The 15,136-nt window shown below is 39.4% G+C and overlaps 1 protein-coding gene across 1 annotated transcript in view; it reads left to right on the forward strand.

The window, feature by feature from the left end:
- The window catches only part of LOC108891882 (gamma-aminobutyric acid receptor subunit gamma-3), an 83,843-nt gene that overhangs the window by 20,734 nt on the left and 47,973 nt on the right, over window positions 1–15,136 (forward strand). The window contains exon 3 of the mRNA XM_018689222.2: window positions 7,230–7,297. Coding sequence (XP_018544738.1) covers window positions 7,230–7,297 — 68 coding nt within the window. The remainder of the gene's footprint in view (window positions 1–7,229; window positions 7,298–15,136) is intronic.

Below are 15,136 nucleotides of genomic sequence, written 5' to 3' on the forward strand. Positions count from 1 at the left end.
TTTCAACATCTTTTCAGTTAAACTATATAGTGACTGGGACAGTGCAGTATGTTAACCATTGGTTTGACTATAGAGGCAGCAGTGACAGCACTAACATGCAAACGCAAACTAAAGGCAACATGGGCTGGAGGGCTTTACACATACTAACAAGGGAACAGAGAGGTCATGCATGACATGATGTTTGATTACTGTGGATGACATGGACTGTACTGGAGTATGGAGTGTTGGACTACTACTGACTTGAACTATGTGACCAATAACTGTGACTTAAAGGGGATAAATGAGCAGAGGCTGTAGTTACATTCAGACTGTTTTGTTTCCACTGGAATAATCCAAATGATAATACCTAAAAAAAGACAGAGAGAGAGACACTGCACTCTGCCTCTGGACAATCTTCAGGGAGTATGAGGCAGAAACACAATATATACAAAATAAGTTCTTTCAGTCTTTTCATCCATTTGAAATAGCTTGTTTAGGAAAATAAACTTTCTTTAGATTATTTGTTGTTGAATAGGTGATTTAGACGAAGCTTAACAAAACTAAACTGCAAGCTGAGACACTAAGAGGCCAACCCTGGTGCCTCTGTTTTGTTTTACAACATAATTTAATTTAGCTACTGTTTCATTTAGTTATGGAGGGCAACAAACTGATTTGAAGTGTGACGACAGGACAGCCATTACAGCCCACAGATTGTAAAGTAGAGTTATGAAGTTGGAGGGTATAAAAATCAAAATCAAAATAAGCACTTCTTCTTTGGTGTGAAATTCTCCTGCTTAATTCATCGGTACAAAAGATAGTGTTAGATAATACATGGCTCATTGACATGAAATCAAAGCTACAAGCACGTGAACATAAATAACTACAATTCCCAAGGTGCATTCACTATCCAACATCCAATCACAGAGCTTGAAAATATATCACGTGCACTGTTAATTGTAAGCAGAAGATTATGCAGGGTCAGTTTTTTCCACACATTCAACAACAGTGCGTTTTGAATTTGCAAACACCTCTTAAAACTCTGACTGGCTTTCTTCTCAATTGTAATGGCAGTCGAGACTCATGGGTATTGCAGTATTTAGAGGTTTTTGCCATGAAGATGAGCTAGATAAAACTGGCAGTCATGATAGCTAGGATTGTTAAATTATCCCAAGAGTCACATATTTCTATGTAGAGTTATATTGAAGATATTTAAAGAAAATTACCATGCAACTCTATGTAGTCTGTATTTTGTAGATGGTAAAAACTCAGATTCTTGGTCTCAACTGAATTTTGGCTTCCACAATTTGATAATTGTAGGCAGTTGCCAAACAATGTTTTTCTGATGAAATCATTTCAGGCAAATAGCTTGGAGGCGTAAAGTACTGTAGATGACTTTTAGTAAGCATGTGATGAAGTATTTTATGGCACATTACTTTTGAAAGTGAGACTGAAGATGTGAGGCCAACCCTTGGGATAGTACTTGACAGCCCATTGGGCCCTGCAGTACTCCCAGTACAGCACTCCTTGGACAATGAACATATGGGAGTTGAATGGTCAGCTGGGATACGTGCGTCTTGCATGTACACACGTGTGTGTTTGCCAGGGCTGACGATGCGTAATGCATTTGTCATGCCAGCCGGGCCAAGCCGGCATAAAAGCCATTTCTTCTTAATCGAGGCCCACAGGGTAATTTGGTAATACAGATGGGGCCTGTCATGCTTTTTTGAAAAGCAAGACGAGGAGGAGGAGGATGAGCAACATGAAGAGGAGGAAGATGAATTCATCTGGCCTCTGTGGATTGTGGTCTGTCCGTTAGAAGTGGAAAATTGGGTTAACAGACAGATAGATAGATAGATAGGTAGGCTGATGTTTAGTTTCTTTCAATATTGATTAGAAGTTGGTTTCTTTTCAACTTTATTTTGCCATTTGAGAGATGAAAGAGAGCAAAACAAGCTCTCAAAACAGAAGTATAAAAATACATCAACAATACAGATGATAGAAAAATATGTCCTGAATATTCTCTTTTACAGCAGCATCATCATTACCTATGCATCATCGCACATGAGTCTGCCATGTGTTGTTTGGACATATGTCAGGTTGACTTAGCTTTTGTGATGGTTGCGTTTGTTCAAACACTCATCTGCACTTCCAAAGAAAAAAAAAAGATCGAAGGAGGGCCAGAAACACTGGACTGTGGTTGGTTCTGTCTGTATTGTGCTAATGTCTGTGTAAAACACATCCTATGATGATATAGAGTGTCATCATTCGCCGTGATTATCCACTGTGGTGTAAATTAAGGACACTTCCCTTCAGGTTGTCCCAGTTTCCCAACGCAGCAGACCTCCTTAGCTGTAACAGATCGGCTCCCCATCCCATGCATCCACTTCTGTGGTCTTTCAATTTTCTACATTTCCACTGTAAATGGGTCTCACAGGAGGGACAGTAGTTCTCATGGTCACCTAGGATTCCTCCAGGTGTTTCTGCCGCATTATCCAAAGACATTCAGATGAGCTGGACTTGTCTATGTCGCCAAAATGTGTGAGTATTGTTTATCTCTGTCTGTCTTTGTCCAGTATTCAGACTGGCAGTGTGTCCTGGGGTTTCCCAATGCATGCTGGAATATGCTCTAGCCCCTGGTTACCCTGAATGAACAATGAATGCATCTTATGTATTTCTCTGTAATTTGTACAATGAGTGTGTATTGTCCTGTTTGCCTGCAATGCCAGATTTCCCCAAATGGACAATAAAGATTTGATTGTGAGCCTGAATTTGGGCTTAATGCCCAGTAATGGTGCCAGACAGTACTCAAAAGAAGGCTGGAGATGCTAGCCAGTGACCAGGAGGAAGCCAACAGGAGATCCTGCAGTGACATGAAAATGATTAAGAACAGAAATGAACAGAAATACTTTTCTTCCAGGTGCAAGGATTGCGGAGGTTCAAAATTCTTGTCTTCCACTAAAGAGAACTTGATTTACCAGTCACAACCACTTATCATCTGAGGCTAATGGGAATGTCGTTAATTTTGCAGGGTTTCATTGTAAACCAAACTAAACATCACCAAAAAAAAAAAAAAAAAAAACACAAAGGTCTGCACCAATTTTTCTAGACATTTCATCCAATAGTTGCAGAGACATTTCACTAAAAACCAAAACATTAAATTGTGCCATTAGAGGAAGGGAAAGGGGTCAAAGTCAGTAGGCTTCATCCTCTGGGAACCATGAAAATTTGACCTCCTGATGGTGCAAAAGTAAAAGGGTTGGAGAAATCATTAGACTCTATCCCCTGTACACCATGACTGCAATCTCTTGACCATCCATCCAATATTGTCATGACACTTCATTAAAAAACAAAACTGTCAACTTCATGGTGGCTCTAGAAGATCAAAAACGTTAACAGGATTCATCCTCTGGGCACCATGAATGCCTGTACACAGGGCTTGACATTAGCACCTGTCCACCTGCCAAATGTGTGTAGAAATCAGCAGTGGCAGGAGGCACAGTCACTCTTACTAGCCACTTTGGTGGGTGGCATACTGTAGTCTTCTCAAAAGGCAACTGAAGTAATAACCCTATTGCATCTGTGACACTGCAATATTATAAATTCCACTGTTATGCGTCGGTGACCAGCAGCATAAACAAGTCAAGAAGCCCCATGATGTGGCGGCATTTAGCAGGTGTAAACAAACCAGGAGAGCAAGGGGGTGCCGTAGTGCTTTAAACAGCATGGTGTCTCTAGACTGGGCTCCTACAGTTAACCTTTATTATCAGAAAGGTAAACCCATGTCAGATGCATCGCGTCTATGAGAGGAGAGGCTGAAATCCACAGATGATCAACAAAGACACACAGATGGCGCAGAGGCCTCTGATGCAGGCATGACAGTTGAAACATGTCAAGTAAAAAACATCTGTCTGTACACAAGAATATGCAGTAAAAAAAAAAATCTGACAAAATCATCTCATCAGTCTGGAGAGAGCGAAATCAAGTTTATCAGCACCTGTGTGTTGGAGACAAGAGATTCTGCCTCATTAATGATGGAGATGGTCTTTCACTGGACAGGAGTCATGTTTACATCCACATCCAGGCACAGTTTCATGGTGTGGATGCTGAGTATTACAACTTTGTGGTTTGGAACTATAACGACAGTTTTGTTTAAAGAATTCTGCCAGATAGGGAAATTTGGGATGATTCCCAAAGTTGAGAGTTTTTTTCAGGAACATTATACTCTCAGAAATGCTAGGACAGCCAGTTACAAAGTAATATTGCTAGTGAGCAAAAAGATTAATGTCAAGCCCTGCCCCCATAATGTATCTGTAGTTACAGCACAAGCTGAATTGCAGAAAAAAATTTCAAAAGCACAACTGCATTGTTGTTCCTCATTGTCCAGTTGGTGGAGCAGAACATGCTGCTGGAACTGAATCAACGCCTCCCAGCAGGCCTTCACCAACCAAAACTGTTTGCATCAGTGGCCCGCCACAGCAGGTGCCGGGGGACATAACACGCAGATATGCACACATGAACACATGAACACACCCACATGCACTTCAGGACTGTTACTCATATTTACATCACAGGGTACTCATAATCACATGACTGTGAGCATACTGATAATTTAACAATATAGAAAGGCTTCAATGTCAATGAACCATAATGAACAGTTGAAATTAATGTATTGTGGGTCATGGATTCACTAAGTAGCTCTTTCCCGACATGTAACAACAACATCAATAGATTACATGCAAACTGCTGTGTGTTTAGTGCTTTCAATTGACAATGCTGCTGTTTGTAGACATCTAAATACTAACAGCAATAGCTTCAAATTAAAGTGAATTTCTTCTGCAATTACAGTGCTCTTACTTCTATTTCCACCTTTTTATCAACCTCTATTTCTGCTCAAAATCCACTTTGGTAATATTTTTTCTTTGTCAGCATCAACCTGCATCATAATCATTCTGGCCTCAACATTCACACTTGGAAGCTGTTCTTCTTGTTGGATAACAAACAAACTGATCAAGGTTTGGGGTTAAGTATGCTGCTAAAGGCACCTCTTCTTCAGGAAAGAAAGTGAGTTAATCATAATTGTTTGGCCTTTGAAGTTTTTGTAATCAGTGCTACAGTGAGGCTGATATTTAATAAGAACAAGGCAGCAACAAGGCTTCAGTGTAACACCATGGAAACCTTAATAATTTAATTGTACTGTTCTGATGAAAGAGGAAATGGAAGATCTTCTCCATCCACAAGTGGATCTGTATAATACGTGTGCAAACAATGCAGTGCAACACCCTTGAGTTAACTTATTTTTGGTATTTTCCAAAAAGACTCCAGTTCCCACAGAGATTTTTGACACATCACACAGAGATTTTTATACCACTTAGCAGGACTTCTAACCTTTGGCACAAAATAAGAGTATATGGCGACTCGCCCTGCTCACTTCACCCAAACATATTTTTCCAGCCAAGCAGCAGATTCCAGGCACGTCCGACATGCTGGTCACAATCCTGCGAAATAACACAAACCAGCTACTACAACATCTCACAGGGGTCAGACGTACAAGAGCTCTCACACACACTCTGTGCTTAACCTCATAATGTGTTGTAACCAAAACAGCTCAACCTGCATTTACACTATTGTCTGAAAGAGGCTCTGCAGTTGTTAGATTCAATTGCACTCAAAAGGGAGAAAATTGTGTTTGTGTATGTGTGAGACAGAATGTGTGTGTGTGTGTCTGTCTAGTCTATGCACCATTTAAGAAGTAAATAGTTGCAGTTAGGCTTCAGCATGATGTAAAGAGTGATGGTGAAATGGCGCATGGGAAAACTTTTTAAGCTTGTTTCAGTGGATTGAAGGATATCATGAAACATGTTAACCTGCTTGGGCCACTTTATGATAACATCATGTGAAATATGAAAACAAATATGAAACATTCATGAATTGAAAATTCATAACGGAAAGAGTAATAACTGACCATGTTTGCAATAACTGTACAATAACTAACTGGCCTCGTGTCGATACGAGACAAAAAATTAGGACATTGCCACCAGGAGTTTAGGAGTGGTACATACTTCGTCAGCTGATTTGGAACGCATAGTGCAAAACCCTGTTTTTCTGCTGAATGTGAGTATGACCCAAGAGCCTTCAACCAAGACATTTGCTAATTTCAGCTGAATTAAAAAAGTACCACTGAACCTAGTTTTGTGGTGGAACTACTGTCAGACTGACATCCACAGAACCAAGCTAGCATGGATAAATATGATCACAGATGATGTTGTAGCCATGCAGGCCTCACATCATGTTACACACGACCTATCGGATATCAGCGTTTGTGTGTGTGTGTGTGTGTGGGTATGAGGGTGTGTTACCTATACATTTTAAGAGCGATAATAAGAAGAAAATCCACCAGCTGTGGTGAAAAAACCCCCAAAAACATCCCAAGTCAAATTGATCTGGTTTTGTAGGGGTGGTACAGCATGTGTAGTCTGAGAAAATAAGTTGCTTATAGGAAAGAAGCCAAGGTCATAGATTTTCATTACGAAGAACCAACTTTTTGTGTAGATTTTCATTTAATAAAAATTTTATAAGGGGCACCACATATGGGTTAACCACAACATAAAAACAGCGGCCAGAATGATGCAAGAAACTCATGATATGAATTTTTGATGAAATGTTTGTTCAGTAACATCAAACATTGGTTCTTCCTATAATCATCTTCACATTTAGTGTTGTCAGACACAATTTGCCCTTTTTTTCTGTTTTACAGTCATGAAAAAAAGAAAGAAAAATGGGCTTGGTACTGTTCCACATTTCTGATGTTCCAATTTTTGCTTCCTAGAACCGAGTCAAATGTTGGTGCCAAGGAAAATTAGCCAAGATCCTACATACTGACTGGAAATGCTATTAATTGCCATGGTAACACAGTAACTGCTCCAGGAAGCACAATGAAGGTTTTCTTATTTCAAAAGCGTAAATCTTCCATCTCTGGGAGGATGGATGGACTCTGCCTTCATTGGAAAGGAAATGGATTCATTTTATTTGTCAAGGTGACATTGTGAATGATGGTAATCATTGTTTAAACTTGATTAGTGATTTGATTTTTGGCCATGGACACGCTGTGGGCTCAGCCACACGTAACTGCAGGATGAAAACACTGACAAATGACAAATAAAACAGAAAGACTGCATGTGTAAATCTCACGTGTCCCTCCTACAATATGTGCAGCTACCATCATTCACTCTTCTTCCTTCTGGCTCTTACAGTGAAACCAACAGTCATCGATGTGGGCATATATGTCAACAGCATCGGGCCTGTGTCATCCATCGATATGGTGAGTTAAAGCATTCTCTCTCACCTGCTTTTCTTCACACACACTCACACACATTTGTCCATTGTCTGACATTAGCATCATCACACATGAGTGCTGCCATTCCTCACGTTGTATTTGGAGGTCATGTGGGCTGCCACAGCTGTTTCTATGGCAGAGGAAGCCAGGAAAGACAGGTGTGGACGCTTTGTTCACGTCCCGTGGATCAGCTTGGATTAAGCAAATGAGTGAGTTAAAAAAAAAAAAAAAAAAAAAAAACCTCAGAAGATCCATAGAAATTCTGCTATGAAAGCTCTCTGCTATCGAGTTAGACAGCAGCCAGTGTCTCTGTGGAGAGGAGAAGACCTCCTCTCACAGTATTATTTTCTCTATTTAGTAACTGGATCTTTTGCACCAGCATGAAAATTCCCAGAACAAAGTTTGACTTGAAGGCAAAAATGGTTCTGGAAAGAGACCAGCGCATAAATCAATGTATATTTAGTTATACAAGTCCTGATCAGATGCCATAAAATATATGAAAAGCTGAAACAGGAGGAGTGGTAATGAGAAAACAGCTACTTTTCAGACAACTTAAGAAATAAGCAGACTGTTGTTTGGCCTTGAGTGAAGTGCATTAGACTAAATTGATGCAGTCTTTCATTATGTATAATGCAAAGGGCCTATTCAATCGCTGTCAATATGCTTAAATGTGATATTTACTTTCTGCTTGAAAGTTCCCTCTCAAAACATGATAAATGTATTGCTTTGCAAATATTAACTGAGCTAGACATGATAATGAAAGCGTTTTATCTGTGAACTTACCAGATCACCAGATGCTGAATTGAAACTGTTGCCTGGCAACATTAAATATTTCCAGATATAAAAGCAATTTAGCCTTTTTTCTTTTAGCACTAGCCTGCAACTTATATTATATAAGATTGGATCTTCACATTCACAATATTTAATTATTACATGACCAGTGTGCTGCACTCATTCCTGTGCATTATGTGCCATGCCGAGCACATCTTTGCTATCTGATGCTACTGTCGCTGTTAATATATTTTGTATGTAAAATAATGCAAATTAATATCTACTGGAAAGTAACAAAACCTGTTTATCATGTTATTCAGGTAAAGGTTTGGCACAGTTGAACACATTCTAAATAAATGCAACTGTACACAGTTATCTCAAGTTAATATGCAGTCATTTAACAGTTGGAATTTAGGGTTCCTCCCAAAGTGCAGTTGGGCAAATTCAATTTGGGATGCCAAATGATGTAGTTGAACTCATAGTTGTTTTTGTACTCTGGACATTGAGGAGCCAACAGCACTTATGTAAATACTGTTAACTTTGTAGTCACTGTACGTAGACTGTGTGATTGGTTGTATTTTCCTTAACTATTATTTATTCATTTACATGAGGGTGAGAGAGACAGAAAGAGAAAAGTGGTGGAACATAATCAAGTACATTTACTCGAGTGTTGTACTTAAGTACAACTTTGATATACTGTGATATAATATAAATTATTCTAAAATGGGCTATAATGGTCTTACTTTTGGTACTTAAAGTATATTTCCAAAACAGTACTTTCGTACTACGAGAGGTATTTCTACGAGAGATATTTCTACGAGAGGTATTTCTACACTGAGGTATTTGTACTCAAAAACAGTAATATATCCCACACTGATGGCAACATGAAAGCCAACCATCACTGACACTAAAAGTCATTATCGTAACAGAGAGGTTTATCTGGCCATTCTTATGGTTACCATGGTAACAACAACACTCACTGAGTAGCTACTCTGTTAGAAATACAGCAGAAGAGCAACCAGTGTATCTGTTTACACGGCACCCAAACAGTAGTCAGACAGTCACTTTGAACTCTTCATCTAACACCTCACTGCAGCTGCTGCTTATTGTTCTATTACCCCTCATCATATTTAAAACTGGTCTGCTGTCAGAAAAAAATGCAAAAGAGCTACAGTTTTCTCTTTTTCATGAACATGTTTTTGATTAACACTTGATAACTGCGGTGACAAATCCATTTCTTTTTCCTGCAGCATCTTTACAATTAACACAATTCTGTGGTTGCAGTAATTTAATATGGCTCTGACACAGTATAAAGAGAGTGGACAATAAACAGTAAGGCTGACATCAGTGGATAAAATCAAATTGAATTACATAATAATGATTTCCTGTAAATGCACCATGGATGTTAAGGCAACCTGAACCCAGTGCAAGAACGGCAGACCCTGCCACTAACAATTAAAAACTACTGTAAAGAGATGCAGTTATTGAATGACAAAACATTGAGCAAGTTGTGATCTGTATAGGATCTGCAGGAATCTATATAGTGAAATTCTTGTACCAGGGCACTCTGGCTATTACTGAAAAAGCTCAAAAATGGATTGTGATTTTATGAAAATCTGAAGGATTATAACTACATGAAATGACAACAAAATGAATTTTGTCACACACAGTAAATATCTCCACACTTCAAAATATAGACAAAGACACAATCTGTCTCAGAGCTATTGTATTGGATAGCATAACATTGCACAGGTGTTGTTTTTATTCTGTCCACCCCCTGTGTGTTGTGATTTGCACAATGAAAGAGTAATGTATAGCAAACTGGTCATTATTCCCACTGAGGCCCCTGCAGGGTGATTCAGCAATTAACTAGGAGGCTCTTGATGAAACTGAAGGGGCTTATTTTACCACGATGACTTCCTTCCTGCAGGATACTTACTATATGGGTGCTCACAAAAGACATTAATCAGTTGAAACTACTGATAAAACCAACGAAATGCTCCAGTTACAAACTAAAACCACAGAGAAGCTGGACTGTGTGCACCACAAAGCAACAGCTTTGCGATGGAAGTGAGCTGATTTGAAGAGAAATCATCAAACGCACATGGCTGAATATGAAAGAGAAGTCTGAGCAGAACCTTAGATTATCTTTTACTGGCCAACGAGAAGTGCAAACTCAACAAAGCTGTGTAATAGTACCACGGTATGCTGTACTTGGCAGAGGTGCAGTACAGGGACCAGGTTACATGTAATCTGAGTTAGTTTTCAGTAGCATCAAATAATGAAGCAGTATATATTTTGCAGTTCAACTTAATCTGGCTCTAATGAAAGGGTGAAAATAAAAACAACATCCAGGCTGCAGACAGAAGTGGGCCATGTGGAGCAGTCATCTTAGATGCCACAGCATGGTCTGTTGCTCTGTTGGTGAGACAGAGGGTGTGGTGTAAAGTGTGATCTGAAGGCACAGTTGTGTATCATCAACATAACAATGAGATCTAAGTCCATGAGGTCTAATTATGGGATCAAAAGGAAGAAAAAAATAGAGGTCAGAGCATCGAGGCGTGGGGTATCCCTTGGTTGACAAAGGTATGGTAAGACTTAGAGTCCTCGATTTTAACAAGTCACTTTCTTCAGCAGTTTAGAGACCCTGACAACATATTTCCTTAGTCATCCTTTGACTCTAAGCAATGGATTCCTACATAAACACAAAATTTAAATTCAAACAGTTCTCATGGTTTCACTTCAGAGATTTCAGTATTTGCATTTTTGATCTCTCTGATTTCAGTTGGGTGGGTTGGAAAAGGGTGATGTCACAGACAATCATATCAATATCTATATCTATATTGTTTGGCCACTGTCAATTAAATCTCATCAAACGATACCCACGCAGTCCAGATGAAACAGATTAACTGAGTTTTTTAAACTCCTAACAAACAATCCAATCTTTTTCCCCCTAAACTTTTACTTTTAATGTTACTCGTCTAATCTATACATACTCCTGCCGCAACATTGCAGCTTAAAAGATACAGCATCAATTACAACAGGAAAGTAGGGGCACTTATGGAACATAACGCCTGGAAATACATGCTTTGGTAATAAAAACTGTATCTTACATGCTATTTTAAATAAGCCCCCATTTCTAAATGCAAACCCTTTGAAACTGCAGAGATGAGCTTTTTCAGGATGCCCTTGTTTCTATTTATAACTGAAACTAGCTATGCAAATGATGTTTATTCATGCCTTTTTTAAATTAGAAACTCTTATAATTTTACAGTGTTCTTTTGTACTGCAAATGTACGTCTTTGCAAATCACATACTTATTGCCTGTGTTAAAATATTTTTTAAGTTTAAATTGAAGAGGAAGAGAGTGCAGCCTCTATAAAATAGGACAACTACACACAGTAATAAGTAATATAGTTGTTGTGAATTAAAAAGTCCTGCAGCCTGGAGTGGGTCAGTAGGGCATGGCTGGGCACGGCTCGCTGTGGGAGCCCAAACTTTGTTTCAGTGGCGAACGAGGCCCTGCTGTGACATTCCAGCGATTTTCCTGTGTGTAAGCCCTGATTGGCTTTGCCCTGTCAGGGACGATGGACGGTGGTCAGTGGATTGTGAATCCCCGGCCACCCCCGGGGCTGACTGCACTGGAATTAGTGCAAAGTCACAACTCTTTTATCTCTCCCTCTCTGTCTGTCTCTGCGTTTCTTCCCTTTTTTTTATCCATGTCTCAGTGGAAATGTTAGCAATGTCAGAGAGAAAACAACTGATTTCTTTAGCATGGCCTGGCATGGCTTGGTTTGGCCTTGCTTTTTTTTTTTTTTTTAAAGCTCCACATTCACACTACACTGCTCTTTTCCTCCCACTTGAGTCCAATCCATCATGTGTCCTGAGACCTCCATTTATTGTGCTTGTTCTCTCTGAGCTTTGAGTGTGTGTGTGAATGCCAGTGTGTGTGGGGGTGGGGGGGTGGGTGGTGGGACGACTTCCACATTAAAAACCAGGTCAAATCCCCAGGGTGTATTAGAATCATGATCCATATTGATCATGCACACACAAAAAGTGACTGTCTCCAGTACTGCCACATAGTCGGCGACCAAACTCTAGGAAGCTTTTCATCTGCGTTTGAACAAAACACATTATCTTTCCTCATTTGCACCGATGGTAATGGGCACTGGCTGGGATGATGCAATGCCAAATGAAGCTGATAGTAATTTAGGACATACTGTGATGAATGGTTGAGTGATTAAACGGCATTAGCGGCGTTAAAGTCAAGCAAAAGCGCTGGGCTTTTATAGCTGGTGCTGGGAGAGCCAGATAACACAGTCAGTAAATTAACTGACAAAGATGGACGCACTTTGACATCGACACTATGTTCTTGTCATCTGTGCTTGAGCCAGTGCGTGGGTAGCATCTTGAATTTGCCGCTTTACTATTGAGCATGCCAGTATGCATCAACCTGGCGTAGCATTATTGAGACCACCTGCTCTGTTCATGAAATAGACTGATTACATCAAAACAAGTGGAAGCTATGGTCCCCTTCTGATGTGACTAAACCCACTTGAGAAATGTGTCATTGCTGATCCTGCAACAAACTTGTCTGGGTTTCAGACACCTGGATACATCCTCATCCTGGCTTTGAGCAACCAGGATACTGTGGCATGAAAACATGTAAATATCCAGGTTTCTGAACCATCTCATAATGGTGAAAAATAAAGACACACCATCAGAAACCTGGATACTGCTCCAGTTATGTATACAAGGATATGTACGTGCCATATTCTGAATATAATCAAAAACAGGATAAGTCTCAAAACTCTGAATATTAATGCATATTAATGTAAACGTTATCTATGGTGTTAGAAAACAGCAAAACATATTTCCTAGGTTCCTGGGTGGCATCTTCAGATGTCCTTTCTTTGACAACCAACTAACTGTTCACAACCCAAAGACATTCAGTTTACACTGATATAAAGCAGAAAGAGGCAGCACACAAGTAAAAAAGGTAATTTCAGCTCTGGCAATCTGTGTAATTACAGAATGTAAATCCCTCCTTAAGTCCCTAAATCTAAAAAGCAGGGTTAGGATGGATAGTTGGTGTAAAAAGCTCGGGACTCAGTGACCAGGGTTTACACACTGCATTCCTCACGTTTTTGGTTTGCTAATAAAACACTGACAATAAAAAACTCTATTGAAAAAGTCATGTCTCGTGTTTAAAGCCAGCATTCACTTCTTCAGTATTTAACCACGTAGATCCTTTCCGAACCTTTAAGAATAAATGGTGATAATCCATATTTCAATCCCACATACACCATCCTGCTGCTAAATACTCACTAAAGCACCAGATGTGGATTAATCCACAGCTGAAAATAGTCCCCAACAAATGCACTGTTTCCTCTGGTTTGTGTAACGTTTGCTAAAAACTACAGTGACCAGCTGTTTTAGGAAATGACTAAGCCTTCTTAAAAATGAAAGAATATATCCTGTGATCTACAGTATTATCCTCAATGCAGCCACTGGCCATGAGTTTGATGCTAGCAGCCAGAGAGGAAATACTCTCTTTAAACATCAGTGAAAGCTCTTTGCTGCTCACATCTGACTGAAGTGTCAAAGCAAATAATTTTCACCTACGTGTAAGTGTCGGTCTGCTATTTGTGGCTGCACGACAGTTGTGCCACAGCTCAGCTTTTTATCACATTTACTGAGAAAACATACTATATCTTTTTATATAGATCGTGAAAAGCGCTCAAAGTCTGATTGGTCATCATGTGGATGGCTTTATTTAGTGCTCCTCTCCAACAGCAAATTAAAGGTTTAATGGTGTAAAGATGTGCTACGACCCTCCTCTCAGAGGCGAGATGGCCACGTTTGATGAAGTACATGAAAACCAGTGTTGGGAAAAAAGCTGACAGTATGCGTGGACACACAGAATGAAAAGCTCATCTAAATGCAAGGAGACAGCCAAACTAATTAAACAGAATGTGTTGTGCAATGGGTTCACTGGGTTCCCATAAATAGGTGATATTGTCAACATATCTTATAGTTTTTTCATTGTAAATGAATGTAACAGAAGCCTGTGAATAACCAAAATACATTAAATCCATGTTTATTGCTTTTAAATTATGTGTAGAATGAGGGTGGTTTAATATTCTTCACTTTTCATTTTAATATTTTCTGGCTTATTCTAATGGATCATAACAGAATGCAGATCCTTTCTTTACTGTACTCCACTGTCCACTACAGGCAGCGCTGCTAAACAACTGGGCCTCACAGTGGAAGCATTTTGTAGCATATGTGAGTGAAAATTATGGTGTGTGGATGTGAAGGCTCTGATGCTGTTTTTCTTTCTTCTTAGCAAATAGTGGTGTTACAAAACGTTCAGGTAGCAGCTTCTCATTTTTAGTCGGCATTAACTGTCTCTTTGCCTGGTTGAAATGAATTGTCACTGGTGGTGGTTCAAATTAACTTTTGCTAATTAATCACTATTTAAAGGAGCTATTTGTATGTTAAGTGTTGTTATTGCTACAAAGCCTGCATGTGTCCCAACTCCCAAACTTCATTCCTTTACTCGCCAAGAGTTGTCTCTAGTGGTGGAGAGCAACAGTAATGTTTTACCTCTAGTTCTATCACTTCTTCTCCTCTACTTAAGTTAGCATGCTAACACATGCCAGCACCTGCCTGGCAAGCCTGTCTCGTCACTTTCAGCGGCAGAGAAAACTTTTCTAGGATAGGACTGATGATAAAGTCATTTATAATCATTAATAAACCCCATTAAAAAAACAGAAAACAACAATGCATTATAAATAAAACAACTACTGAAAACATAATGTGCCACAAATAAATAGTTACATTTTCAACAGGTAGATTATTTCCTGAAACAGCTGGGCATTGTAGTTCTTACAAAATGTTACTCAAACAGGGGTAAATAGTACATTTGTTTGGTCTAGTGGGTATTTATGGCAGCAGAGAGGTGTAAGCAGGATCAAAAGTAAGCTACCAGTGTGCTTTTAATAGTTTTTGGACAACAACGGCACTCTCTGACACAGGAATAAGATATAC

Source organism: Lates calcarifer, linkage group LG7_2 (genome assembly GCF_001640805.2).
Source record: "Lates calcarifer isolate ASB-BC8 linkage group LG7_2, TLL_Latcal_v3, whole genome shotgun sequence".
Taxonomy (NCBI): Eukaryota; Metazoa; Chordata; class Actinopteri; family Centropomidae; genus Lates; species Lates calcarifer.